A 27,459-nucleotide genomic window follows, 5' to 3' on the forward strand; every position below is an offset into this window, starting at 1 on the left:
TGTGTGTGTGTGTGTGTGTGTGTGTGTGTGTGTGTGTGTGTGTGTGCGCGTGTGTGCGTGTGTGTGTGTGAGAGAGAGAGAGAGAGCAAGAGGTAGAGAGAGAGAGACAAATAGAGAGGTAGAGGGAGAGAGAGATAAGGAGAGAGACAGAGAAAGAGAGAGGGAGGGAGAGAGAGGGACTAGACTCCAGTTTAATTTGGTCATTTCAATCAATGTCATTTCAATCATAACTTTAACCTCCACGTGGCATAGTCCCATTATACAGCGATCATGACAAAGTAGGCACATGCACACACATCGTTGGTGTATTGATTGCATATTAATGTAATTGAATATTAGTTATATATATAGTATAATGATTTATATATCATATATATCATGTAACTTTATTACTTTAATGCTTAATGCAATGGGGATGTCAAACTATCATCAAGAAATTGCATGTAAGAACAAAGTAATCAGGCACCAAAACCAAAATCTTTTATTTGTACCAACAATATGATTATAATATATCTGGTTTAATCAGGATGTCCATCTGTGAGCTGTGTTAGGTTGTTTGAAAAGCTTGGAACAACATCTCGAAGAACACTCAGTGTTTATTCATGTCCACGACAGAGGTCATTTTTGATTTAAAAGAAATGTGAGGGGAAATGGATTTCTTGGCTCGGAGATTTGAATAGCTGAAATATTTGGCTGAGAGAGGGTGACTGAGACAGAGATGGACCCGGAGACACCCAGGATACCAGCACGGAGGCCAAGGAAAATGTTGTGCTGCAAACTTTTTTTTTCAATCTGTTACTTATTCAATGTCTCTTTTCGAACACGGCGCCACCTGGGTGTCTGCCACACTCCACCTTTGGGATTCTTACTGGGCTCCTCTAGACAGGGTGGTGGTGCTGAAAGACCGGTTTATTGAAAGGTTTACAGACAATGATACATGACGCAGGTGTTGTCTTACAGGAAATATCTCCCTGAATGTGTTTGGAGATGACTGGCTTAACTTGTGCACATTGCTCAATGCATAACCTTGCCTGTAGCCAGCTATGAGGTCACCGAATTTTTTTGTGATCCCATAGAAGAAAAAGAAAAATTGGAGACTAAATGCTAAAACCTGTATAGGGAAATCAGCGGATGAGAACTTCTCTGAGCTGAGTGCATGCCTAATTCAGTGTACGTTTGTTAGTTTGTTGTCCGCTGTGTGTGACATCTGGTGGTGTGGTCCCCCCCCCCCCCCCCACCGTCCCTCCCCAACAAAACTGTATCCTCATCCCCAGGCCGTCACTACTTTTCAAACCCTGGCGAGGGCCCTGTGTACTCCATATTTTCAATCCTCACCCAGCCCTAGAGTACAATCAGTGTGACAGCCATCATCCACACACACACACACACACACACACACACACACACACACACACACACACACACACACACACACACACACACACCCAACACTCTGACGCGCCAATGTGCGGAACTTCCACCTTTAAAGCTGCGAAAATAAGCGAGTCCTGTTTCCATCACTGCCGATCTGGAGCTGGAGCCGATAAATCGCCGTGGCGACGGCGGTCATTAGTTCTAGGAATGAACGCAGATTGTGACATGTCCCAAATAATGCAGCCAGATGTTAGTGGGTGTTGGCAGGTTTTTTCGTCCCATAGGAAAGGGGCTGTACAGAAATGGGATAGTTGGGTCTTCCTGAATAACAAGCTGGAGCGCTGGGCCGAAAATGAATCACTACACACCCAAACATCGTGTTTCCTTAGTAAAACAGAAAGGCCTGGACGGGATAGGAGGACGGGGAATAGGAGACGAAAACAGAGCATTGAGTAAAACGACTAAAAGGAAAACAATCTCTTGAGGATGGAAGGACGGGTAGAGGGGAAGACAGAGGTCAAGTAAACACAAGAGGAGATGGGGAAAGGGGGAAAGAAGAGAAGAAGGAAAGAGATCAAGTATAATAAACTATAAAGGGGGGAGGGGGGGAAAGAGGGTTGTGCTGAAAAGTGTCAGGGCGTAAGGAGACGCCATGTATGGACAAGGATAGAAGTGGGTTCAACAAACAGCTGGAGCATACCATCTCTCTGCCGTTCAAAGGGAAGATCCGAGGTTGGACTGTATACAGACCACATATAACTTAATCCTGTTTGCAATTTGAATGCATTTACGCCCCGTTACGGCCGGCCTAGGGGAACCCGCCGGTAACATGGACGTTGTCCCCTCCCTACTCTGATTCCTACAACTTCAGCCATCCAAACAGGGTTTGAACGCAGAAGACGAGTCATTTATTTTACGTTTAACTCAACAACACGGAAGGAAGACCAAAAACACATCAAAGTACAACAAAGCCACCAAGGTGTGGTCCACGTTACATTTTTAAACCAGGCTGACCATCAGTTGGGATCACACCCACACATTAAACATGCCCACCACCACTTAAGTTACCATCATCATCAGCTCAAACAAACAGGCTGGCATGCAAGGAACCATGAACAAAGGGAGGGACGTAATCACAAACACATAACTTTCAACTATGACCAAGGGTCAGAATCTTAAAGCAAATTGCTTTAAGACAAAAAAAAAAAAGTGCTAAAACCAACACAAATGTGAAGCAAGATTCAAATGTTTGACCCCATGCGAGAAAAACCTCAAACCCCAGGTAATAAAGAAGGATAAATGTTGTCAACACTTCCACCTAGCGGTCATGTGAAGGCATCACAAAAGTCAATATTTCCTTCTTTTTTGTTCAAGTAACTGAACAAATGATAAAAAAAAATGACATCCCGTGACATTTTTTCATCGTTTTGTGTTTGTTTGTCAGTTGTCAGTAAATCTCCGAACACATACAGCCTTTGTCTTCAAAAAACAAAACTTTATTAAGTTTCCGTCCTACCCACACACACCCGTCCAAAAATATAAATAAATAAATAAATAAATATATTTATATGAATATAAAAGGATCTAATGCTACACTGCATGGTGCTCGTGGTCACGGTACGGTCCATAGGTATGCGCCTCGCCCGTCACACGAAAGACCGTCCGACGCACTTCCGTCTAACTGACGACACCGGACATGACGTGCCGAGACCGTCTATTACAGGAAGTGGCCGCCGTATCGTCTCTATAGGTGTGTGTACTCTGCTCCAAACAAACTTTAATCAATCCAACAGTGCTTTACGACACCCCTCTCCACGACCACTTGTCAACTTCGGCGGAAATGGCTTATCCAGGCTACGGTGGGGTGAGTACACGGAGCCGAACGTGTGATTAATCGACTTGTTTCGTCGTGGTTGTAGATGTTGTAGTTACATAACCCAGGCAGGGTGGGAGATGCGGTGCTCCTCCGAAAGCATTCCGGGAAGGGGCGGGTCACCCGGGGTCGCCGAGAGTTCCGCTTTTTCCGTGTCGGACTCCGTTGCGTTTTGTTTTTAACACTTTGGATGAGGATGTGAAGTCGAATGTGAAGCTGGACTTGGGGTGTTATAAGTTTAGAGCTATTAAATGGCTTCGAAACTTGATTTGAATTTGCTGTCCATCCGTCGACCCCCGCCCCCCCCCCCCCCCCCACACACACACACACATAGTTTCTCTTTCTTTTAACTTATTAAATTCATATTAGTGGCGGTAAAGGTCGGTAGGAAATTGTTTCTCTCTCTTTATTGGGTTGCCGAAGGCCAGAGTACGACAGCAATCCCAAACGTATATCAAATTTCAAACGCAGCTGTGGAGCCATTGGCTCTGCACAAGACGAGGAACGAATATATCTTCATTTTAATGAGGGGTTGGGGAGTGTGATGATAAATCTCTCTCTCTCTCTCTCTCTCTCTCTCTCTCTCTCTCTCTCTCTCTCTCTCTCTCTCTCTCTCTCTCTCTCTCTCAGTATGGTGCACCGATGCCAGGCATGCCCCACCAGGGCATGCCCCACCACCAGGGTCACCCCATGGCCGGGCACCCCATGGGCCAGATGGGGGGCCAGCCCCAGGGGGCGTACGCCCAGTACGGCGCTCAGTACCAGGGCGCCGCCTACGGGGCCCCCCCTCCGGCCACCAACGACCCCATGTATGGATACTTCACCGCCGTCGCTGGCCAGGTCGGTGTCTGCACTCTGCCCCAGGGTCGATCATGAATCAAGAGTGCATCATGTGATTTTTATTGTTTTTGTTAGTTGGTGATACTCTCACATATTGAGAGGAAGAGAGTTATAGTACTAGTTCCTAAATCAACATTAATATACCATAACCTAGGCTGATCAAAGCGTTGTTTTGTCATGGGTCGGATGAGGAACGCGTTGGCGGCTTGTTTTCAAGCGTGAGATCAATCAAGATCAAATCAATCCGCCGTTGGTGAAGGGATGGACACCAGGATATAATCATAAAATCAGCACAACATAAGGCCTATACCTGACGGTTTTTGTGGCGTTTTGTGTACTTCCTCAAAGTCCAAAACGCCAGCAACAGGCTCCGTCACGTAATGTCTGGGCCTGGCCTGGCCCGGCCCTGTGAGTCCACAGTAGCAGCTCTCCCGCTCTGTGACGTGGCCAAGAGGGGACATGAACTCCACCCCCTCAATCTGCCTGACATCGAAAGACAAAAAAATATATAGTGCGTGAGAAGCATTTGAGATTGCGGTGGGTTTCCTGGAACATCATTTCGGGGATCCCTCCTCCTCTGTTCTCTATAAACTAAGAAGCTTTCAGTTTGGAGGCTCGCCACCAACTCCAGGAAGTGGTCTTTGATTTCCTGGTTCCTGCTGCATACACAAATGGTTTCACAGTCTCGAGTCAGGATGTGAAAGCTCTCATCGGGCCATATGTACGTTATCAGTGGCCTACAGCAAATGGCACGTTTCCAAAAGGCCTCTTCCTGAAGTGGGTGGTGAACCTCCAAACTGAACGCTTTTGAGTTTATTGCTTTGGGCAAAAGTGTCTATTAAAGGGGACATATTATACCACCAGGTGTGAGTGCGATTAGCCGTTACAGGCCGTTTTGAAAACGTCCCACTTCTGACCTCACGGGTGGGCGTGTCCACCTAGATGTGTGCTGGACGGATCGGTCTACCAGCCTACCCGGTGGACCGTAGCAAACGGTGCTCATCCATCCGTTACACATCTGGGTGGACACGCCCACCCGTGATATCAGAAGCGGCACATTTTCGAAACGGCTTGTAATCGCACTCACACCCGGTGGTGTAACATGTCCCCTTTTTAAATGACTGGATGTCAAACACTACTTTGTTATAGAAAGTGAACCTTGGTTTAGAACGCTAGACCATGGTATAGAATGTATAGTGTGTGTGTGTGTGTGTGTTATGGCGGGGCTGTGCTGTAAGACGGCTCACAGACACTCTCATCTGCACAGGACGGGGAGATCGACGCAGACGAGCTCCAGCGCTGTTTGACACAGTCTGGCATCAGCGGAACCTACACCCGTAAGTCCTCCGCCGCTACGCTAGCCTGCGCCGCTACGCTTAGCCGCCGCCGCCGCCGTTGTGTGATAGTGTCGGTTGCTGCCTTGTACCGTCGACTAGTGTTGGCTGTCTTCTGTTGGCTGATGCAAGCTCCTGTAAGCTAGTGCTGCTACTGTAAATCACTGGCTACTGGCTTGTGCGTCTACTGTTGGCTGGTGCTTCTACTGTTGCTACAGTTAGCTCACGTTGGCTAGTTATACCTAGGGATCCTACTGTTGGCTATTGCTGCCACTGTTGGCTAGTTCTGTTACAGTTAACTAGTGCTGCTATGGTTGGCTAATGCTGCTACTGTTAAGGCCATAATGGCTATTTCTGATGACATTACTGCTTAGTTCTGCTGGTAGTGCCGTAAAATGCAACCTTAATGTCACCACAAATACTGCTTCTACTGATATCACCCCTATCTTCCCCCATTTTAAAACGATTGCTACTCAATATAATAAATAATTATTCTGCATGCCTGCAGTCCGACTCGATGGGAAGTGAAGACTTGATGGAACAAGTGCCTCGTCCCTGGTGTTGTGTTCTCCCGTGTTGTTGTGTAACGCGCCCCCCTCTCCCCTCCCCTCCCCCCTCTCTCCCCCTCTCCTCCCCTCCCCTCCCTATCCTTACAGCGTTCAGCTTGGAGACGTGCAAGATCATGATCGCAATGTTGGATGTATCCTTTGATAGCCGCCGTGTCGCGGCACGCAGTGTTCCAGCCGTTCTCAGCCAATAGGAGGGCCGCTTTGAGGGAACCACCTGCATTCGGCTGGGAGTTAATCCATGTGTAGTCGTTGTGAGCTCAGGCTGCTTGGTGCCACGGAAAGTTAGATAAGGTTTGACGTGGATCTGTTTGAGATATCTCTTGAGAGTTCCAGTGTGGAGGAGCAGGATAGTGTATTGGGCAAGGGTGTTGGACTCCCGACCAAAAGGTACCGGGTTCGATCCCAAAACGTCCACAGCCTGACGCGCCTGAGTAAAAATTCAGACGTATTGCTTTTGAACAATGTGTAGACCAAGCTACTCATGAGGCGCTAGGAAAGACGCCTCCTCCTAACTGTGGCCTGGGGTTAGGGTTAGAAGGAGGCCTAGACCTGTTACCATAAGGCCCAACAAGAAGGATTTGAAGGGCTCATGTCATGCCTCCAGGCGTGGGTGTGATTAGACGGTACACGCCGTTTGGCACAGGGAAGGAATGATTTTCATAGTGACATCCCAAGTGGGCGTGTCCAACCCAGATACTGTACTGTATCTGCACACTGGGCGGGCCGGTAGACCGATCCGTCCAGCGTACCATCTAGGTGGACACGCCCACTTGTGACGTCACTATGAAAATCCTTCCCTGTGACGGCTCGCGCCAGCCAATCACACTCCCACCCGGTGGTATAATATGTCACCTTTTTAAGACCAATCAATTAAAAAAGGGCGACAACAATGAGCATCCACTGAGGTTCGGAGGGGCTTTCCCTTAACACAACCCCCCCCCCCTGCAGCGAGACCACACGGGCAAGATGGGCTTCAACGAGTTCAAGGACCTGTTCACTGCGCTGAACGGCTGGAAGCAGAACTTCATGATGTTCGACCGGGACCGCAGTGGCACCGTGGAGCCCCAGGAGATGTCCCAGGCCGTCAGCGCCATGGGTGAGGCCCCGCCCACCCCGCCACCGCCGCCGCCCCCCCCCCCCCCCACACCGCCTCCGTTTTGAACCGCCCTTTGGAGACAGAAGCTGTGTTCTTAATCGTTTCCCTATCACGGATACAGTGCACTCGCCATTTTGTAGTGGAATTCTCAGTGGTTAATGTTCCCTACACGTTACTCCCGTGTACCACAATGCAATGCGGGCGCGTCTACTGCCGCAAATGACGTTCAGAAATGTTCGGCGTAGTGTCTGAATTCTCGGTTGTTCGTTCCCTATATAGTTCACTATGTCATAAACACGATATAGGGAATAGTGAGTGAGTGAATAGGGAACGATTTCGAACGAGGCTACTGTTTCCTGTTTGTTTTTTGATGGTTATTATTTTGACTGCTATTTGAACAAACGATTGACCCTACACTTACAGTGTTTTAGTCTCCTGTATGATTTTAATTTAGGGTGGGAACACAGCCCTTTTTATAGCCCTCTTATTATGTAGGCCTTTTTCTATCCAAACTGATTTACTGTAGATGTACATTTCGGTATAATTCTATATCTCTCTCTCTCTCTCGCATTCTGTCTGTCACTCTATCCCCCTCTATCTCTCTCCGTCTGTCTTTCTGTTTGTCTTTTTCCCTAATTATTTAATTGAATACTTTCTCCTTTTCATTTCTTTGTAGAATGTTCCTTATTCTCTCCGTCTGTGTGTGTTTCGCTGTGTGTGTCTTTCTCTTTTTCTGTGTGTGTGTGTGTGTGTGTGTCTGTGTGTGTGTGTAATGTTGCTGTGTGTGTGTGTGTCTCCCCCAGGCTACAGGGTGAGCCCGCAGGCGCTCAACGTCATCATCAGGCGCTACAGTAAAAATGGCCGCGTCTACTTTGACGACTACGTGGCGTGCTGCGTCAAGCTCAGGTCGCTCACAGGTAACTCCGCCTCAGCCCCGGTGCATCATGGGAGACTGCTAATCCGCCCAGCAACTGAACTATGACCTGCTGAAGTCTGTGAAGACGATATGCTGACTGAAAATGACATTACATTATGAATTATGAATCAAAAATGAATGCTAATTAGTCATTTATGCGATATATCTTTTTGAGTTAAGAAAAGTTCACCATCTTTAGTTGTGCTACTGCAACATCAACACATTACAAATGTTATGTCATATATATTTATTTATTTAATACTTGTTATATTTGATGGATCAGAATGTACAGAAGGCTTTCGTTCCCCACCTGGTTCTGTCGGCTGTCTGTCGAAGAGTACAGTCTGTTCCCGGCCTCTGATTGGCCGGCTCCACGGGAGTTTTCAGAGTTTTCAGAGTCTGGCCTTGTGCTCGTTCATGTCTCCGTGCAGATGCCTTCAGACGCAGAGACACCATGCAGCAGGGAGCTGTCAGCTTCCAGTATGATGACGTGAGGGCTTTTATGCATTTGTTTCTGTGCACTTAATGCCTTTCATAAAAACCCTGTGTATAGCAAAATTCTTTACTTTATGAATACTGCCTGTACTGTGATGAAGGCAATAACAATTTAATTACTGATTTGAATTGAACTTATAGTAAAACCTAGTCTAGTGGTTTGGGGGGTTGGGGCTTATGTGTGCGGTGGACAATGTCCTGCTACGTGGGTAAAAGTGCAATAACTAAATAGAGAAATGGAATATATGTGGTGGTGGTGTTCAAAGTGAAACCCCCTCTCACCATTCTCCTCCTTCCCCCCTTCAGTTCATCCTCTGCACCATGTCCATCTAAACGCCGCCGTGGACACCACTTTGGCCACGGCAACCAACCAAGACCCCGAGGTGGTATTCCACTCTTAATTTCCCAGGAAATTCCAAAAGGCGAAGCCAGTAACGGGCGGTGACCAGCGAAAGATGAGCCACACGGGGGAAGTACACGCATTTAGCACGTTAGCCTAGTCAGCCCGCTTATGTTCGTTTCATGTGCCATGACACGCCGCGCCACTCAAAAGGGGCTGCGTGTCCGACGAAAGAAAAGCAAAAAAAAAACAAAATCCCGTCAGGAGACGGCGACTCTCTGCGAGACGGCGTGACGTCTTATTGGAAAGTTAAATACAAAAGAGTGTAGTATGTGCCTCGCTACAGTGCCATACATATGAGAAGCAATCAATTCTGGTATTGTTGTCCCCTTTTAAGGTCAAATGTTGTGATTGGCCGGACACTTGACCAATGAGGACTTGGAATGTTTTTGCAATTTGGCGCACACTCCCTAATTCTCGGAAACAGAACTCCGGAAGAAATGCTAGTGCTAAAGTGAGTGTATTTACTTGTGTGAATTATTATTTAGAATTAATACTGATCGTTGAGATACCTATGTGCCATTATAATCTTTGAATGTATGGTAATATTTTAGTGATAACAAAAAAGAAAAAAGCGTGTTTTATAAAAAAAAAAACAATCACTGAACTAATGTATTGCAATATATTTTTTGTTTTGGATTACTACATTCTTTTTCACGTGCATTAACTATGGGTTTGGTATATTAGCGTCACTTTTTAGTTAGCCAAAGTAAGAATACTGAAAGGAACATGTCTGTGTACGCACACAGTTTTGTTGTGGAGATGAGTTTTCGGGAAAATTATATACTGCTTAAATTGAAATGTATGGTTTCTGTTGTCAGGCCAGTAAATTGTTTGACGGCATTCATCCTAAACTGTGCACTTGATGTCAAAGGGTCATATTTTGTTATTTACAATAAACACATTTTTTATTCAGTAAGCATTCAGTTTATTAATTTATACAATTGCGCAAATGTTTCACTCTATGTACATCATATATTTAGTTTCATTAAATATATAGTCAAGAACAGAAACATTCAAATCAGCTGTGTTGCATTGTATAAAATACAGTGGCAAACATTTAAAAAAATGCATAAAAACAATTGTGAAACAGCACTAGATTTAAAAAGTGACATGTTATATCCAGTACAACAAGTTTTCTAATCTCTGTGCAAAAGTTTGCAAATCCCGTGAAAATTCGGCAGACTAACTTGTTTAGAGGCAATTCTATGCTGTCTAGTTAAGGTCTAAGCAAAACTTGGTTGTGTAGGAAAGGAAGAGTAGTCTTAAAAACCTTGGACATTTGTGTTTAGTCATTTGGTAAAGCTTTCTAGAATGTCAGGGAAGATTTGTCTGGTTGATCGCCACCACACAATTCGTTAGAATTTATTTAGATTTATTTAGATTCGAAATTAAAGTTAATTGCATTGTAAAAATGCAAACTATTATGAAACTGCTAATTTTGTTACACTGATTAGTTTGGCTGAAACGGGAAGACCTTACCTAGGCTACCTCTTGCAATTAATAACCCAACCAATCAAAGCAGATCTCATGACACTGCGCAACTTCACAGCCAGTCAGAGACCGGGGTTTTTCTCAGAACCGATTTGACTATTTCGGACTCCGACCCCAACGTCTGACTTTTCAGAAAGTACATTTAAATATTGTTGCAACGTGTATCATGCAATACCCTGGTTAAAAGTGGGGATGACCTAGTTATATTTAACTTGCTACATTTTGAGAACGTGTGCAACACTGCATCGCTAAACGCCGACACACACACCGAGCTAGCATCAGGGGCGGTTCCTAGTTTAACCAAAATACATAGAAAAATAATGGCAAATTAAATATTCTATTCTATTTTAGAAAAATATTTTCAACCATTATTTTTTTTTTTAAATCTCTCGAGTATGGGTAGTAGTGGTTGGTTTTATGTACCAAAAAACACGTCACGCTGATACATAAACAGTTAAGTGTGGTTGGTCCAGTGCAGTCGTCATGCAGGTACGAGGCCTTGTTTGACTTTGTCGGTATGTCATCAAACTATATGGAATAATTAGCTTTTTTTCCCCCCCCCCCTCAACGTCATGCAGTTCACCCATAATATATGCTTCGCATGGATCGATACATTTACATGTCGAGAGTAGAAAAGCGCTTTGTGTTGCTGCGTGGGGTGTGCCAGCCTACTGTATGTGTGAGTGATGAAGGCTAGCGCAGGCTAGGCTAATAAGGCTGAGCAACTCTCGCTCAACAATCCAGTAAATCACCATTTCATTGTTTTGTTTTTCTACCGCACCTCCCCGCTCCCCCCCACCCCCCCCCCCCCGGACGCCAGCACAGTTATTACCTCTCTCTTGGCCACCTTGACTACCCTTTTTTTTCTTTTACAAAACAATGGTTTCTTTTCCAAGAAGAAGAAATGGAAGACGTTCAAAGCATGCACGCAACAAGGGACCGGCGCAAAATACAAAACGCCTGTTCTAGAACATTCCCCCAGTAGTGAATCGCTCCGAATCATAATCGGCCCGCGTTGAAACTTCATGTCCAGTATTACTGAAATACCGTATGGCCATGCTCACACCAAGTAGTTGATACAATGCAGTTGGTTACATGGTCATTACATTGTTAGTTTCATCGGCTTTTTTCCGATATCTACGCTAAACACGCGACTACTTCAAGCATGGATGATGAAACGGGAAAAAAAAAAAAAAACGGAGCTCGATTTGGTTGACGACTCTCGACGGGCGATGATTCGGAGTTCGTGAAAAATGTATTAATCGGAAATCTCCGAAAAATCTCGCTTCTTCACCTCACGTTATTATTCAATCGAATGTTCACTATGTTCTTCTCCGGAAACGTACGATGTCGGGAGGAGTTCATTTTAAAGGATCATTATTGCTTTTATTGACTCAAGTCTCGTGTTTTTTTCGTGAGATGGGGCACCCATACGACCTCTGAACACGGACGTTCTTCCGTGTTCTCTCGCTAAAATCACAAGCGGCTTGCTGTAAAGGGACACTATGTTACCTCCAGGTGGGGGGACGCTTAGCCGTTTACATCCACATCTTAAGCTACCCGCACATCAACCGGACCAAACTCATTTTTTATTTCTGGGCGGGCACTCCCACTTGTGATGTCACTACAGGGTCGATTTTGAAATAGTCTGAAATACGGCTAATTGGCATTGTGAAATATGGGCCCCTTTTTTAAATTGGGTTGATTTGCGTGCGTTTCACACGCATCACACGACTCAACCTCTTCCCTTGTAACCCTTGGGCAGCATTTGTACTCTGCGTTTGCATTTGTACTGGTTTTCAACGTCGCTGGAGCAATTCTATGTCAACGCTGGAGTGTGGAGGAAGGGTCCTTATTTTTAACCCTCTGTCCAAAATCCCCCCCCCCAAAAAAATAGTATTAGATGTTTTTGAAATTGGAAGAGATAGAAATGAAACCAACAATACATTGTGTCCCGCCGATGCAGTCGCAGGACTTCCGGCCGTCTCGGAACCGCGAGCGTGCGTGGCGGGGAGTTGCCGTGGAGGTGAAACGTGCCGTGACAATGAAATCCTTCAAATAAATAAAGTGTGAAATAAATAAATAAATACATGAACAAAAAAAAAAAAAAAAATCAAACATGCATATCTCTTTCAGAAAGAGCACGTTGCTGGCAGTGTTCCATTCAAAATATGTACACGGTAAGTGATTTCATTACACACGGGTCAATATATAGCGTGTGTAAAGACCTCTGTATAAAGGGGCTTTCTACATCTAGAGTTAAGTACATGGAAGGGCTGGAGGGCCGGTGTTCTGAAAAGGGAATGGAAGAAAGTTTACATTGGATTTTTTTTTTTTTCTTCTCCATTGCATAATCAGTCTCTCTAAGACCCCTGAGTCAAACCTAAGAGGAACCTCGCCCTCTTCTCGCCGAGTGATCGAAGTTCAACGTCGTAAGTTGTGCGCACAACGCCCCTCGCGGCCACACTCAAACGTGTCGACGCTCGTAACCGAAAACGAATCCGAAAAAGTCGCCTTTCCGATGTCTTTTGCGTCGCGGCCGAGCGTCGCTTGCGTTCCGTTCTTTAATCGGACGCGTCGCCGCGACTTTTTTTTGCCGTAAATGCATGCGTTGATTATACTGGCCATTTTTGGAGAAAAAAAAAAAACGGAAAAACTAGCTGATCAAACTTTTTAACGCCTTCTGGAATAATATCCTGTAACCGTTAAAACGCAAAAAAAAAAAAAAGAAGTACTTTTTTTTATTTTTCGGCATCTCTTAACGTTCTATCGCGGCGGCGTTCTGCTCCGTGACCGAGGATGGGCGTGACCGCCGCGTCAGGGTCGCAGGAAGGTCGTGAAGAGAGGAAGAGGGGGAGGGGGGGAACGGGGGGGGGGGGGAGGGGGTGGGGGGGCTGGGGGAGCTACTCCCCTGGGATCCCGGGGTCGGACGCTGGCCTGTGAAGTCCCGACGTCTCCGTGCTACTGGGCTGCACGTCGGGCAGTGAGGCCTGCCTGTCAGCGGCCGCTATGGGCCTGGGGGGCGGCGGCGGCGGCGGCGGCGGGGGCGGGGGTGGGGTGGGGTCCTGGGGGTGAGGGGGGGGGTGCAGCTCTTTGGAGTCCCCGCTGCCCCGGCTGAGCTCTGTCTCCGCGAGCTCCGCCTCCAACTCCGCCTCCTGTTCGTCGTGGTGATGGTGGTGGTGGTGGTGGTGGGGGGGGAGGAGGGGGAGGGGCGGGGCGTCCGTCTCACCGGGGGGGTCAGGGGGGGGTTCTTTGGGTTGGTCTTCTGCTCTCGCCGCCGCCTCGGAGCTCTGAGAGAGAGAGAGAGAGAGAGAGAGAGAGAGACGTGTGAGTCCCTTGTTTTTTTTTTATAAATGAATTTTTTTATTAATAATAAAAGTAATGGATGGTAAGAAGTACATTCTTTATCGCACCCCAGTGTGTTTTATTGTGCTTTTACAAACACTGGTTATTGATCTGATACCAGAGAGACTGTTAATAAATGACATACATGCATTTTTAAACTTGCTTTCTTTTACTTATCTTATTATTTGATTTGATTGTATGCCTATGTGAAGCACTTTGAGTCGGCCTCGTGTATGAAAATATAAGTTAATGAAAATTGCGGTATAAATAAAGTTGCCTTGCCTTGCCTACATTGTTTTCCATCGTCAAGGAAAAATCTGTTTCATGTAATCTATTTAACCGCTGTTGTTACTGTTGGATTTGTAGCGCATGGATACTCTTAAAAGACAAGAGGTGTCCCATTATCGAAAAGGGAATACACACCCTTGAACCTTTATGGACCAATCGAGATCAAGTATTCAACATTGCTGCGGTATAATTAAGCAATAGATCACGACAGGCTGTGGTACAATGAGAACATTTCACTGACTGAAGTGATCTATTGCTTTTATAAAACGGTTACGTAAGTATGGCGAAATGAAAGTCATAGACACTCTCAATTTTGAAAAAACAAGAAAGTTGGAAAAGCATTTTTTTAACGAATACAAAAATGTAGTCCCTCCTGGCTGCCTGCAAAGTGCGCGGCGGTTGCTATGCAACACACTGTAGCGTCCTTCAGAGAGAAGGCTAGAGACAGTAGCTTGGTTCGCCGGCAATTTAGCCTACTATCGAGCAGTTCACTCACCGTGTGCCTATTGCTTTACAACATTTCCACCCTCTCCAGCAATCAACATATTTTTAGGCTTCAGTGAACTATGCTATTGCTTTTATATATAAATAAAACAACAGTTCAAGTTAGGCGCAGAGTGATACAGAACTCCGTAAACTGAATGGGACGTCATAGCTGTGTGTATACACTCATTATACAACAGTTGGGAACCAATCAGATCGCTTGATTTAAGCCGCCCGTTTTATAAGTTACATTCACTACCGGTGGTGATGTCACAACCAGTCCTCATAAAGCAGAATTTATAGTTGAATTGATGCTCCATTCATAAAGTGTGCGCACGGCCATGTCTTTTATAGGCGGCGGTGTTGCCATAACGACGTTGCTGAGAGGCAGTTGGCGCATGGGGACTCTAAAGAAGGTTTAAAGAGACGACGGCCAAAAGAGAGACACACACACACACACACACACACACACACACAGTTAAAGCCTGGGGAAGTTCTTCAATAAACAGCACTGAACAGAGGGTTTACTGTCAGTTTACTCTCGTGATGAGCTGATTTATTCTCGTCGGCCCGTAGTCTCAGCCCAGAGTGTCAAGCTTTAATATGACACGTCACCGGGAAGGCTGCACTGTTTCTGTTGTACCATGAAATGGGATTATGTTCAATTATAATCTTACACTCTATTTTCTTTTTTTATACCTAATGTTACCTACCTAAGGTTTTGGGTGTAGGTTTTGGGTGTTGGTACGGGTTAAGGTATTGGGTTTAGTTATGGGTGTAGGTATGTGTCTAGTTATGGGTGTAAGTATTGGGTGTAGGTATGGGTGTAAGTATTGGGTGTAGGTTAGGGTGTAGGTATTGGGTGTAGGTATGGGTGTAAGTATTGGGTGTAGGTTAGGGTGTAGGTATTGGGTGTAGGTATGGGTGTAGGTATTGGGTGTAGGTATTGGGTGTAGGTTAGGGTGTAAGTATTAGGTGTAGGTATGGGTGTAGGTATTGGGTGTAGGTATTGGGTGTAGGTATGGGTGTAAGTATTGGGTGTAGGTTAGGGTGTAGGTATTGGGCGTAGGTTAGGGTGTAGGTATTGGGTGTATTCACGGGTACAGGTAGGAGTGTAAGTATAGGCTGTAGGTATTGTGTATAGGTGTGGGTGCTATTATGGCTGTAGGTATGAGTAAGTAATGGGTGTAGGTTTGGGTGTAGGTATAGGGTGTCGGCACGGGGGCCACTTACCTGGGGGTGGGACGGGCCGGGCGGCGGGGGGGTGGCGGCGGGGCTGGGGTCGGCGGAGGTGGGCTGCTGGATCATCAGCAGCGCGGGGTCCTGGTACTCTGCGCTGCAGGTGACGGTGCTGTAGGCCGGCGGCCCGGGGGGGGTCTGCCTCTGGAGGAGGTGCAGGATGGCCTGGATGTCTGACGTCATCTGGGACTCCAGTCTGGGGTGGGGGGGGGGCGGGAGGGGGGGGTGTTGAGATTTTAGATTAAGATGAAGAGTACCTTATCAATGATTAATGCCAAAGGAAATTGCTTGTCAGAATTGCTCTGCTTGAGTTTGGAAATTAAAATAAGGGATAGAAGATACGATAGATGTGAAAATGTTTAAATCAGAAGATATCAATGTGAAATTAGGAATAGCAAATATGCATATAGGCTACTGCTCACTTTTCTGTTGTTTAATGTTTATTTCCCATTTTGTAATGATATCCTACACGTCTTGAAAAAAAGGAACTATAATAAATAAATAAATATATAAATAAATATATAAATATACAAAAAAGAATGGGGAAGTAATTGTTATTTTGTAAATTATATTTTTCTTTCACCAACAAGCAGTTGAATCAAACTATTTTTAATATTTTTGAAGGATGTGATCGGCTATATGTGGATGTACTAACTAGACTTTATTGTCATTTTCGCAATTTTATTCCTAATTACCTGTCGAACATCACACAAACAACAAAAAATGCATTAAATCAAATAAATCTTAGACTCATTATCGGTCTTAGACTCTTAGATTCTGACATCGCTCCTGAGACTGTAAAAACAATACAAACAATCCGTCTTTCAAACAGCTGCCAAAAAAAAACATATTATGTCCACCAGAGGGCGCCACACCACAACACCTGAGTCGCTCTAGGTCCCGGCGAAGTCGTTTGGCTTTTCCCGGCTTCATGTCACCATAACGAGAAATCGGTTAACATTAATTTACACGTTTTTCTCTCACCGCCACACCCAAACCACCCTTGCCATACTAGCACCTCCAATCTTGGGTAAGATGGACGAGATTTCACAACTCTCGCCAGGAGGCAAAATGCCTGCCTTGCTTGTTACATCTTGTTTATTCTCTAACACATGAGGAACAAACGCACACACGCACCCACGCACGCACGCACGCACACACCCACGCACACACACACACACACATCCACGCACGCACGCACGACACACGCACGCACACACACACACAATTTCCGCCAGTACCCAGTACAAGCTCTAACAGAACCAATCAGAGGTCATCAAGTCTCCTGCTGGGCCCCGTTTTGGCAAATGGGACCGAACGTGGCGGCCAGTGGTTTCGACATCTTCCCTAGGCAGCAGAGATGGAGTCTGTGTGTCTGTGTGTATGTGTGTGTGTGTGTGTGTGTGTGTGTGTCTGTGTGTGTGTGTGTGTGTGTGCCCCCCTGGGGCCCTTTACAGCCTGTTTTGGTGGAACCTCTGCCTCTTCCTCCCAGGTGGGAGTGAACAGGGAGGAGAGGAAGGGAGGGGAGGAGGGTCAACTGCTGTTTGAACAACACACACACACACACACACACACACACACACACACACACAGACACAGACACAGACACACACACACACAGTATCTAGGTTTTGCTGAGACCAAACAACGACACAATGAAAGGAGAACAAAGTCGATGGAATAAGGAGAATAAAGAGAAATGCAATGGAGAAATACTGATCGAATTTGATAACGCTTATCAAATAACATAGAAAGTGGACTTGTAAATGTCTAAGATAAAGTGGGAGAGTAGAGACAGACTGACAGACAGACAGACAGGCAGACAGAAATCCCTGGAGAGGAAGAAATAAACAAACACAAACCACACCTTTCTCATCTCCTCCACCTCCTCCACCTCCTCCCCTTCCACCTCCTCCTCCTCCACCTCCCCCTCTTCCTCCTCCTCCACCTCCTCCCCCTCCTCCTTCTCCTCCTCCCCCTCCTCCTCTCCTTCCACCTCCTCCTCCTTCTCCCCCTCCTCTTCCTCCTCCTCCCCCTCCTCCTCCTCTTCCTCCTCCTCCTCCTCCACCTCCCCCCCCCTCTTCCTCCTCCACCTCCTCCCTCTCCTCCTCCTCCCCCTGCTCTCTCTCTCTCTCTCTCTCTCTCTCTCTACTATGAACGCACGAATTCCCCGCATTGTCACCTAGCAGCACCCAGGGGAACCAGCAGGGGGTCTATGTGGCGCGCCGGCCTCCCGTGGGCACCGTGCGCTATAAATAGACCCCACCCCCCCCCCACCTCCTCCTCCTCCTCCTCCCCCACCACCTCCCCCCCCCCCCCCCCTCCTCCCTCCTCTCCCTCCATCCCTCATCCCTTATCCATTACACAGGAGACCGAATCTCACCGCCGTGTGTGTCTGCCGCCGTATGAAAGGAATACGAAAAGATAAACAGCTGAACTGAAAACACCGGAGTCACGGACGAATGCCGACCACGTCACAACAACGAAGGGGACCCCCCCCCCCCTCACCTTTGACTGACTTTGTGTTTTTACTCATTTAGTGTGGATGCACGTTTACATTTCACATTCAGGGGCATTTTAGCGGACGCTTTGATCCAGAGCGACTCACAACGGGTACACTTTGTAAGTTGTGCTGTTTCTGTCGTAACTCGTGTTGCATGCGTGCAGGGAGCGACGCTCAACGTCCGTGTCAGTACTCGGGCGGCGGATGCAGAGAGTCCTGATTCGAGAATCAGAGTGAAAATCGGAGAGATTCTGAGTTTGTTTGACTCCCGGCCCTGGGTTCGATCCCCGTTTGTCCACGGCCTAACCCCGGAGGCTAGAGGCCTAGTGGCGGGACGGCCCTCGACGCCCCTCGACCCTCCAGCCGCTTTGGATGAAAGTGTGTGAAATGCCAAGACGACGACATTGTAGCGTAGACGAGTGATTGATTGAGTCGTTGGTGGAATCACTGGGCAAAGGAGGTTTACTCTTACACACACACTCTGTATCTCTCTCTCTACACACAGACAGACAGACAGACAGACACACACACACACAGTCTCTCTCTCTCTCTCACACACACACACACACCCACTCACCTACTCACAGACATACACACACATACACACTCTTTGCTCAAACACACATACATTCTCTCTCTCTCTCTCGCACGCACAGACACACAGACACACACACACACTCTTTACTCAAACACACACACACACAGCACACAAACACCCCCCCCCCACACACACACACACACACACACACACTCTTTACTCAAACACACACACAGCACACACACACATACACACACCTGTTGAGGTGCTCCTGCAGCAGGTCCAGGCGGTGCTCCACCTCTCCGTAGGTGAGGTCCGTGTCGCTGTCCTCTTCCCCGCCGGCGGGCTCCTGGCCCTGGGCACACCTGGCCACGCCCTCCCTGGACCGCCGGCACTCCCAGTCCTCAGCCCCCAGCTCTGGGAGCACACACACACACACACACACACAACATGAGCTGGTGTGTGTGTGTGTGTGTTTGTGTGTGTGTGTGCCCGTGTGTGTGTGTGTGTTTATGTGTGTGTGTGCCCGTGTGTGTGTGTGTGTGTGTGTTTATGTGTGTGTGTGCCCGTGTGCGTGTGTGTGTGTGTGTGTTTATGTGTGTGTGTGTGTGCGCATCTGTTTGTGTGTGTGTGTGTGTGTGTGTGTGTGCATCTGTTTGTGTGTGTGTGTGTGTGTGCGTCTGTTTGTGTGTGTGTGTGTGTGTGTGTGTATGTGTGTGTGTGTGTGTCTGTGTGTGTGCGTGTGACTGGAGATGAAGGTTAGCATCCATCTTCTGCTAATATGAGCGCTCATCTGTTCGTGATCGTGGAACCGTGGAAAAAAAATAAGGTATATAAAAAAACGACAACAATCAATCTTGTTCCTGAGGTGTAGCGATGGAGGCAGAGGCTTATTTGATGAATGGTACGTACTGGCATTATTGGGCTGCAACATGGTTCACACACACATACAGACACATACACACACACACACACACACACACATGCAACCAGCCAGCTGTGCTGATTAAGGGAATCAATACATATGGAATTATGGCATGCTGCCCTCAAATACACACACACACACACACACACACACACACACACACACACACACACACACACACACACACACACACACACACACACACACACACACACACACACACACAACCAGCCAGCTGTGCTGATTAAGGGAATCAATACATATGGAATTATGGCATGCTGCCCTCAAATACACACACACACACACACACACACACACACACACACACACACACACACACACACACACACACACACACACACACACACACACACACACACACACACACACACAACCAGCCAGCTGTGCTGATTAAGGGAATCAATACATATGGAATTAAGGCATGCTGCCTTCAAATACACACTCACACACACACACACACACACCCGCTCAGACACACAGGGTCGATTCAGGTGAACTCAGGTGTTTTATGAATCGGCTGAAAGTGTTGAATGGGACGAGTTTAAATTTGCACGCAGATGTTTTTTCCCTAGTCTGCACTTTTTCTAAGGACTATCCAATATCTTACATAACGTTTTGTACAATGTTTTATGCATGATTTTTCTATTTCATACATCCTCCTTTGAAACAGTGTACACACCACACATTACATTAAAGCGTGCATGCCATCATAACATGGTGTGCTTCGTCTTAGTAGTTAGTGCATGGCGTTCATACTTTACCTCTTAGTTATTCCATCTCAACTTAATAAAGGGTGCTATAACATCCACTATAGAAACCGTTTCTTAGAAGAAAAACATTTTAGTTCCTTTTTTTTTCTACACATTTACGTACACGTAAAAAAACAATGGCTCCACCGAGGCAGGGATAAGTACATAAGATGTAGGCTTTGTAAGATAAAGAGAAGCCTTTACGTTTGCCGCCCACACTTTATAAAGTACTTCTCCAGAGACAACATAATTGCACCCCACGTCTCTTTTGAATCCTTTGCCTGGACAATGACCCCTGGACTCTGAATCTAATCTGATCCCTTCCATTTTATGACTGAGTAGGCTTTCCCTTCGCATAACTCCTCGTCCATGTTTGGATTCTTAAATAGCCGTTGGCATTCTGCTTCTGAGGCTAATGGAGGCTTTCTGGGGTGTGTGTTTTTTTTTTCCTTTCTTCCCAAATTAACCGAACAAAGTTAACGAGCCTTTTGTCTGGGAACTCCAGAGGACGTTTGTGCCCCGTGACTCATTGGCTGCCAAGAGCCAGCCAATGAGAACGTTCCTGTCAGCGGGGCGACGCAGGAGAATGTCAGGTTAATTTATACAGAGACGGCGGTTTGATGGAGAGTCAACAACGCCTTCGATTTGAATAAAAGAGGGTACTTTTTCTCGGTTGCACTGAAATAGATGCTTTCTCGAGGCAGGCATATTATAAAACATTTGTTTTGTGGAAGCTTTAACTACATTACTACATTACACTACATTTCTTTTCCATCCAAAAATACAAAAAAACAAAAAATAACAAAAAAAAAAATCAAAGCTATTGAAGGAAAAAAACAGGCGGGTGTGTTCGGTTTAAAAAAACGGCACTTCTTTTTTTTTTTAACCAATCAAAACACTCGCTCACCTTTGTAGGGCGGGATCTGCCGGCCGTCACTCGCCTGGGCGTCGCCCGCGGCCTCGCCCAGCCCGAGGCCCAGGGCGTGGTCCCGGACCACCGGGTACCCCGCCACCCCCGAGCACAGGGGCCTCTGCTCCTCCTCCTCCACCCTGCCCTCCTCGTCCTCCTCCGTCTCCTCCTCCTCTCCCTCCTCATTGGACGCTTTCTCCCGCCGCTGCCTCACGGTGGAGGCCGGCGAGGGCGGGGCTCCGCGGGACGCCGCCGCCGCCGCCATGAGCTCCTTCTCGCGCCGCGCCTCGCAGAGCGCCCGGCCCAGCTCGTGGTTTTGGCGCGCTGGTGTGGGTGAGGAGGTACTGGTTTTATTTACTGGTTTTGGTGGTATACACGTGGCTGCTTCGAGAGGAAAGTTCTGACAAACTAAGCTAGCTTGGAACGCTTGTTCTGACAAACTAAGCTAGCTTAGAAAGCTTGTTCTGACAAACTAAGCTAGCTTAGAAAGCTTGTTCTGAAAAGCTAAGATAGCTTAGAAAGCTTGTTCTGACAAACTAAGCTAGCTTAGAAAGCTTGTTCTGACAAACTAAGCTAGCTTAGAAAGCTTGTTTTGACAAACTAACCTAGCTTAGATGGTTTAGTTTCAACACACTAAGCTAGTTTACAATGTTTAGTTACAGAAAACGATGCTAGCTGAGTTTGTTGGTTGTGATGAGCTAACATAGCGTAGTAAGTAAGCTAACCTAGCCGAAAAAGAAAGCTAGCTTAAGCTGTTTCCACACACGCACACAAAATGAATGAGACTTTGTACCAGGGAAAAATGTAACTAATGTATATATATATATATATGTATATATTTGTGTTTTAGATTATCTGTACATATGTATTTAAATATTGTGTAAAACTATGTATTCAGGGTGTCAGTACATGTATATTTAGATTATAGGTAGGTATTTAGAGTATAGGTATGGATTTAGAGTATGTATATGTATTTGTAGACCATGTATAGGTATATTTTTATAGTAAAGGTATGCATTTAGACTAGTACGAGTATGTATAGGTAGGTAGGTAGGTAAAACTTTATTGTCCCCGTGGGGGAAATTTGCCTTGGGCACAGTGCATTGTTGCTTTTATAACATATACATAACAATAAAACAACAATAAAAAACAGACAAACCAACATTTTGACATCCACAACATGGAGCTTGGTAGACGTTAAGTTGTGTTCAAAAGCTTAATGGAGGCTGGGACGAATGATAACTTAAGGCGATTGGATTTGCATAATGGCATGCTGATTCTTCTACCTGATGGCTAGGTTTTGTATTCAGGGAAGAGTGGGTGTTGGGAGTCTGAGATTATTGTCTTTGCTTTTGAGGTGTGTATGTAGAATATGTATTTCTATGTATTGAGAGTAGGCCTATAGCTATTTATTTAGAGTATGTATAGGTATGTATGTAGAATATGTATAGCTATGTATTGAGAGTAAAGCTATTTATTTAGAGTATGTATAGGTATGTATGTAAAATATGTATAGCTATGTATTGAGAGTATAACTATGTATTAATAATTGTATGTATGTAAATTGTGTACAGGTCTGCGTTTACAGTATATGTATGTATCTATAGCACAGGTGTGTAATTATAGTATCCATCGCTACGTACGGAGAATATGTAAACCTGTGTATCTAGTCGATGTATATGAAGTTGTGTTTGTGAAAGACGCACGCACACACACACTACGGTGCGTCTGGGTGTATCGCAAAGAACAAACATCTCTCATCGCTCTGCTCCATCTCTATCCCCCATCTCTTCATCTCTTACCAGCACACACTGATGCTGCCTCACCAGCACCCGTTACCATGGTGACCAATTAGGTCTGCCTGATTGTTGTGTGCGAATAAGTGTGCGTGTGTGTGTGTGTGTGTGTGTGTGTGTGTGTGTGTGTGTGTGTGTGTGTGTGGAAAACGAGAGCGAGGGACAGGGAGGAGGAGACGTAGCGAGGGCGGGGGGTCGAGAGAGAGAGAGAGAGAGAGAGAGAGAGTGAGAGAGAGAGAGAGAAAGAGAGAGTGAGGGGCGATAGAGTGACGGTGAGAGTGAGAGACGGGGTCGGCTGGTTCTGTCACAACTCCAATTACAAACGTCGGCCGTTACTCAGGATCAACACACAGAACACACGCTGCGGTGGTGACGGCTGGCAGGGGGTCCGGGGGGGGGGGGCGGACGTACGCTAGAGTGTGTGTGAGCCGTGGATATATAACGTCTCACCGACTAATAAAGAGGTACTGACGCCATTAGCCTGTGATGTCTGACAACCTGTGAGGAGATGGTAGGGGATTTGATGTGGCGTAACCAAGGGCGATGTGTAATTAAAGGGGGCATGTCATGTGACTGGGTGCGACGCAGATGTATAAGGTACTGCGGTGTCATGTTACTTAGCGGGATGTGATTAAGGGTAATGTGATGTAATGTAACTCAGTGGGATTTCATTAAGGCTAATGTGATGTAATGTAACTTAGCGGGATGGCGTCTATGCTAATGGGATTTGATCCCATGCAGTTAGATCGTTGCAATTAAAGGCACTGTTATGTAAGGTGATTCAGTGGGATGTCACAAACGGTAGAGCAGTGTTCCTTAGCGATGGGAAGTGATGTATTTAAAGGTACGTTGTTGTTGTTTAAGTTACGGTGAGTTAATTAAAGGTACTCTAACAACTTTGTTGTCATTTACCTTACGGTGAGGTAATTAAAGGTACTTTGTTGTTATTTAACTCATGGTGAGGTAATTAAAGGTACTTTGTTGTTATTTAACTCCATGGTGAGGTAATTAAAGGTACTTTGTTGTTATTTAACTCATGGTGAGGTAATTAAAGGTAAGTTGTTGTTATTTAACTCATGGTGAGGTAATTAAAGGTACTTTGTTGTTATTTAACTCATGGTGAGGTAAGTAAAGGTAAGTTGTTGTTATTTAACTCATGGTGAGGTAATTAAAGGTACTTTGTTGTTATTTAACTCATGGTGAGGTAAGTAAAGGTAAGTTGTTGTTATTTAACTCATGGTGAGGTAAGTAAAGGTAAGTTGTTGTCATTTAATCAAAGGTCCTTGTAATACGCGCGGCGCGTCGTGTCTGATCCTCACCTGTGGAGGATTTCCTCCGGCAGGACGACGGCCGCTGACCCTGCGTGACGTCGCCGTCATCCGACTCGCAGGCCTGCAGGTCGTTGGTCGGCGACAGACAGACAGACAGACAGACAGACAGACAGACAGACAGACAGGAGAGAAACAAGAGCAGGGTGAGCAACGCGCCACCCGACGCTAACCCCCGCGCGGCGCCTTAGCTCGGGTCACACGGAACACGGACACAACACGGACAGGAGGACATACACCGCTTCTCTGCCATGGGAGGCTGTGTATCCACACGCCTACACACACACACACACACACACACACACACACACACACACACACACACACACACACAGAGACATACACACGGCAAAGACACACAGACAGACACACACGCCAAAGACAGACACACACACACACACACACACACACACACACACACACACACACACACACACACACACAGAGACACACACACAGAGACATACACACGGCAAAGACACACAGACAGACACACACGCCAAAGACAGACACACACACACACACACACACACACACAGAGACATACACACAGACATACACACGGCAAAGACACACAGACAGACACACACGCCAAAGACAGACACACACACACACACACACACACACACACACACACACACACACACACACACACACACACACACACACAGAGACACACACGTCAAAGACACACACAGACAAGCAGACAGACAAACAAACACACACACACACAGAGACACACACACACACAGACACACGCCAAAGACCCACAGACAGACAGACAGACAAACAAACACACACACACACACACCAAAGACACACACACACACACACACCAAAGACATACACACACACAAACACACACCAAAGACACACAGACGTACAGACAGACAAACAAACACACAGAGACACACGCCAAAGACACACACACACACACACACACACACACACACACACACATGCCAAAGACACACAGACAGACAGACACACAGACACACATACACACACACACACACACACACACACACACACACACACGCCAAAGACACACAGACAGACACACACACACACACACACACACACACCGCACACGCTCGCCCGGCTACACACAGACTGCATGCAAACTTTCCCGCAAGGTAGTGCACCGCAGAGACCCAGATAGCGCGCTTTAGGCCTCATAGACAGACACAAATAAACACGTGTCTCATTCCAAAGGCCAGACGTCAGCCTTTCAGTTCCACCCAATCGGCTCGGAATACCGCGCGTCCACCCCCGCAGCATTAGCATTATAAATGGCCGCCACACCCTCATTACGAGGGTGAAGCTCGCGTCTCCCTCGTTTCCCTGCGTCTGCCATCACGTAGCAGATAGATGAAAATGTTTTGATTGGAAAAAACGCCCCCCCCCCCCCCCGCCCCCCCCCCGCCCCCCTTGCAGAAATACATAAGATTGAATCGGAAACAACGCACGCCCTCTGCTTTTTAAGGAAAGCCCTCAGGCAGGAGAAATCCAACTGCCATATCGAATCATGCGGGCGAGGCGGCGAACGTAGCATAGATTAAATCGGTGGTTCCTGTCAGTCGCCATTGCAGTCTCATACCCCCACTTTCCTCAATTCTGTTCCTCAAGTTTGCCCGAACCGTCGTCAATAATTTCAGCGGTTTCAAAGACTTGCTACCGTGGTGAGTTTCAATCGGAATGTCATGTTTATTAACAAATCACTCCTTTGTCTCGATTCTTGCGCCTTTTTTCTCTGCGCTTTTCACGCAAATCCCAGCTCTCTTTTTGATTGTCAGATCCACTTTGTGCACGGCGCCTTGGAGCGCCCGGGATACATATTTGAATATCACGCTTGTCACACGGGCACAGACGGACAAAACAAAGCAGGTTGCCGCCGCGACGACCCCTCCCCCCACCCACCCCCACCCCCACCGGCCGCGCTCACCTTGCCGCTGCAGTCGCGCAGGTCAAAGGTCAGCTCCAGGTTGGCGAAGAAGTGGTCGGCGAACTCGGGGTACATGTCCAGCACCTCCAGGATCTCCTCGCGCTGGATGGTGTGGATGTCGCAGTAGCTGAGGCGCCGCGCACGTCGGCGTTGGACTTGCCCGGCTTGGAGTACAGGTGGATCATCTCGCCGAAGATGTCGTTCTTGCCTTGAGGGGCGGGGGCGCGCGGGGGGGGGTGGGGAAGGATGGACGACGACCACACAAACACACACACACACACACACACACACACACAGGGGGTCACAGGGAGGGAGAGAGAGAGAGAGAGAGAGAGAGAGAGAGAGAGAGAGAGAGAGAGAGAGAGAGAGAGAGGAAAGAGACGGGCAGGGGACGGTGAATATATATATCAAACGCCGGGAGGTAGGGATCAAAGGAAAGGAAAGGAAAGGAAAGGAGAGAGGAAGGAAGGGTGGGGCGTTGGGAATATAATGGAGCCAGGGAGTAGGGAGTAGGGATTAAAGGACGGACGGAAGGAAGGAAGGAAGGAGGGAAGGAAGGAAGGAAGGTAAGAGTGATACATTGAATGGAGCCAGGAAGTAGGGATTATAGGAAGGAAGGAAGGAAGGAAGGTGAAGAGTGATACATTGAATGGAGGGTTGAAGTAGAGATGAAAGGAAGGAAGGAGGAAAGGATTTAGATGAATTATGAATATATTAGAGGAAGGATGGAGGAGAAGGAAGGAAGGAAGGAATAGTGGAGGCAGACAGGAGACAGGGAGTAGAGCAGGAAGAAAGGAAGGAAGTGACACGGGAAAGAAGGAAGTAAGGTTAAGACAAGAGAGAGAGAGACAATAAGGATAGAGTGAGCAAAGACAGAGGGGGACACGAGGAAGGAGGAAAAGGAGCGGAACGTAACACGGAGGGAGAGACAGAAGAGAACACGCAAAACAATGGTCAGAGCGGTGGTCAAAACACGTACAGCGCCGTTCCAAAGCCCC

General features: G+C 46.8%; 2 protein-coding genes across 2 annotated transcripts in view; one reads left to right on the forward strand and one right to left on the reverse strand.

Annotated features, from left to right (window-relative positions):
• Positions 1 to 3,100: 3,100 nt before the first annotated feature.
• Positions 3,101 to 9,816, forward strand: LOC311369658 (sorcin-like). Its single transcript, XM_084487874.1, has 8 exons — positions 3,101 to 3,238; positions 3,878 to 4,087; positions 5,355 to 5,424; positions 6,078 to 6,121; positions 6,939 to 7,086; positions 7,890 to 8,003; positions 8,434 to 8,492; positions 8,804 to 9,816. Exons 1-8 carry the CDS (start codon positions 3,215 to 3,217, stop codon positions 8,828 to 8,830), a joined length of 696 nt encoding a protein of 231 aa, XP_084344000.1. The 5' UTR covers positions 3,101 to 3,214; the 3' UTR covers positions 8,831 to 9,816.
• Positions 9,817 to 15,085: 5,269 nt separating this feature from the next.
• LOC311369756 (voltage-gated inwardly rectifying potassium channel KCNH7-like) overlaps positions 15,086 to 27,459 on the reverse strand; it is a gene marked incomplete at both ends in the record, with an annotated part of 61,889 nt that continues 49,515 nt past the window's right edge. The window contains 8 exon segments of the mRNA XM_084487964.1: positions 15,086 to 15,103; positions 15,741 to 15,942; positions 19,045 to 19,204; positions 21,390 to 21,441; positions 21,607 to 21,716; positions 24,508 to 24,580; positions 26,462 to 26,593; positions 26,596 to 26,669. Of these exon segments, the coding sequence (XP_084344090.1) occupies positions 15,086 to 15,103; positions 15,741 to 15,942; positions 19,045 to 19,204; positions 21,390 to 21,441; positions 21,607 to 21,716; positions 24,508 to 24,580; positions 26,462 to 26,593; positions 26,596 to 26,669 (821 nt within the window).

This window comes from Micromesistius poutassou (genome assembly GCF_964030765.1).
Source record: "Micromesistius poutassou genome assembly, chromosome: 24".
Lineage (NCBI taxonomy): Eukaryota > Metazoa > Chordata > Actinopteri > Gadiformes > Gadidae > Micromesistius > Micromesistius poutassou.

Coding starts and splice junctions, on each gene's coding strand:
- LOC311369658 (XM_084487874.1), top strand. CDS start 3,215: ATGGCTTATCCAGGCTACGGTGGG. Junction 4,088..5,354: donor TCACCGCCGTCGCTGGCCAG/GTCGGTGTCTGC, acceptor TCATCTGCACAG/GACGGGGAGATCGACGCAGA. Junction 8,493..8,803: donor TCAGCTTCCAGTATGATGAC/GTGAGGGCTTTT, acceptor TCCCCCCTTCAG/TTCATCCTCTGCACCATGTC.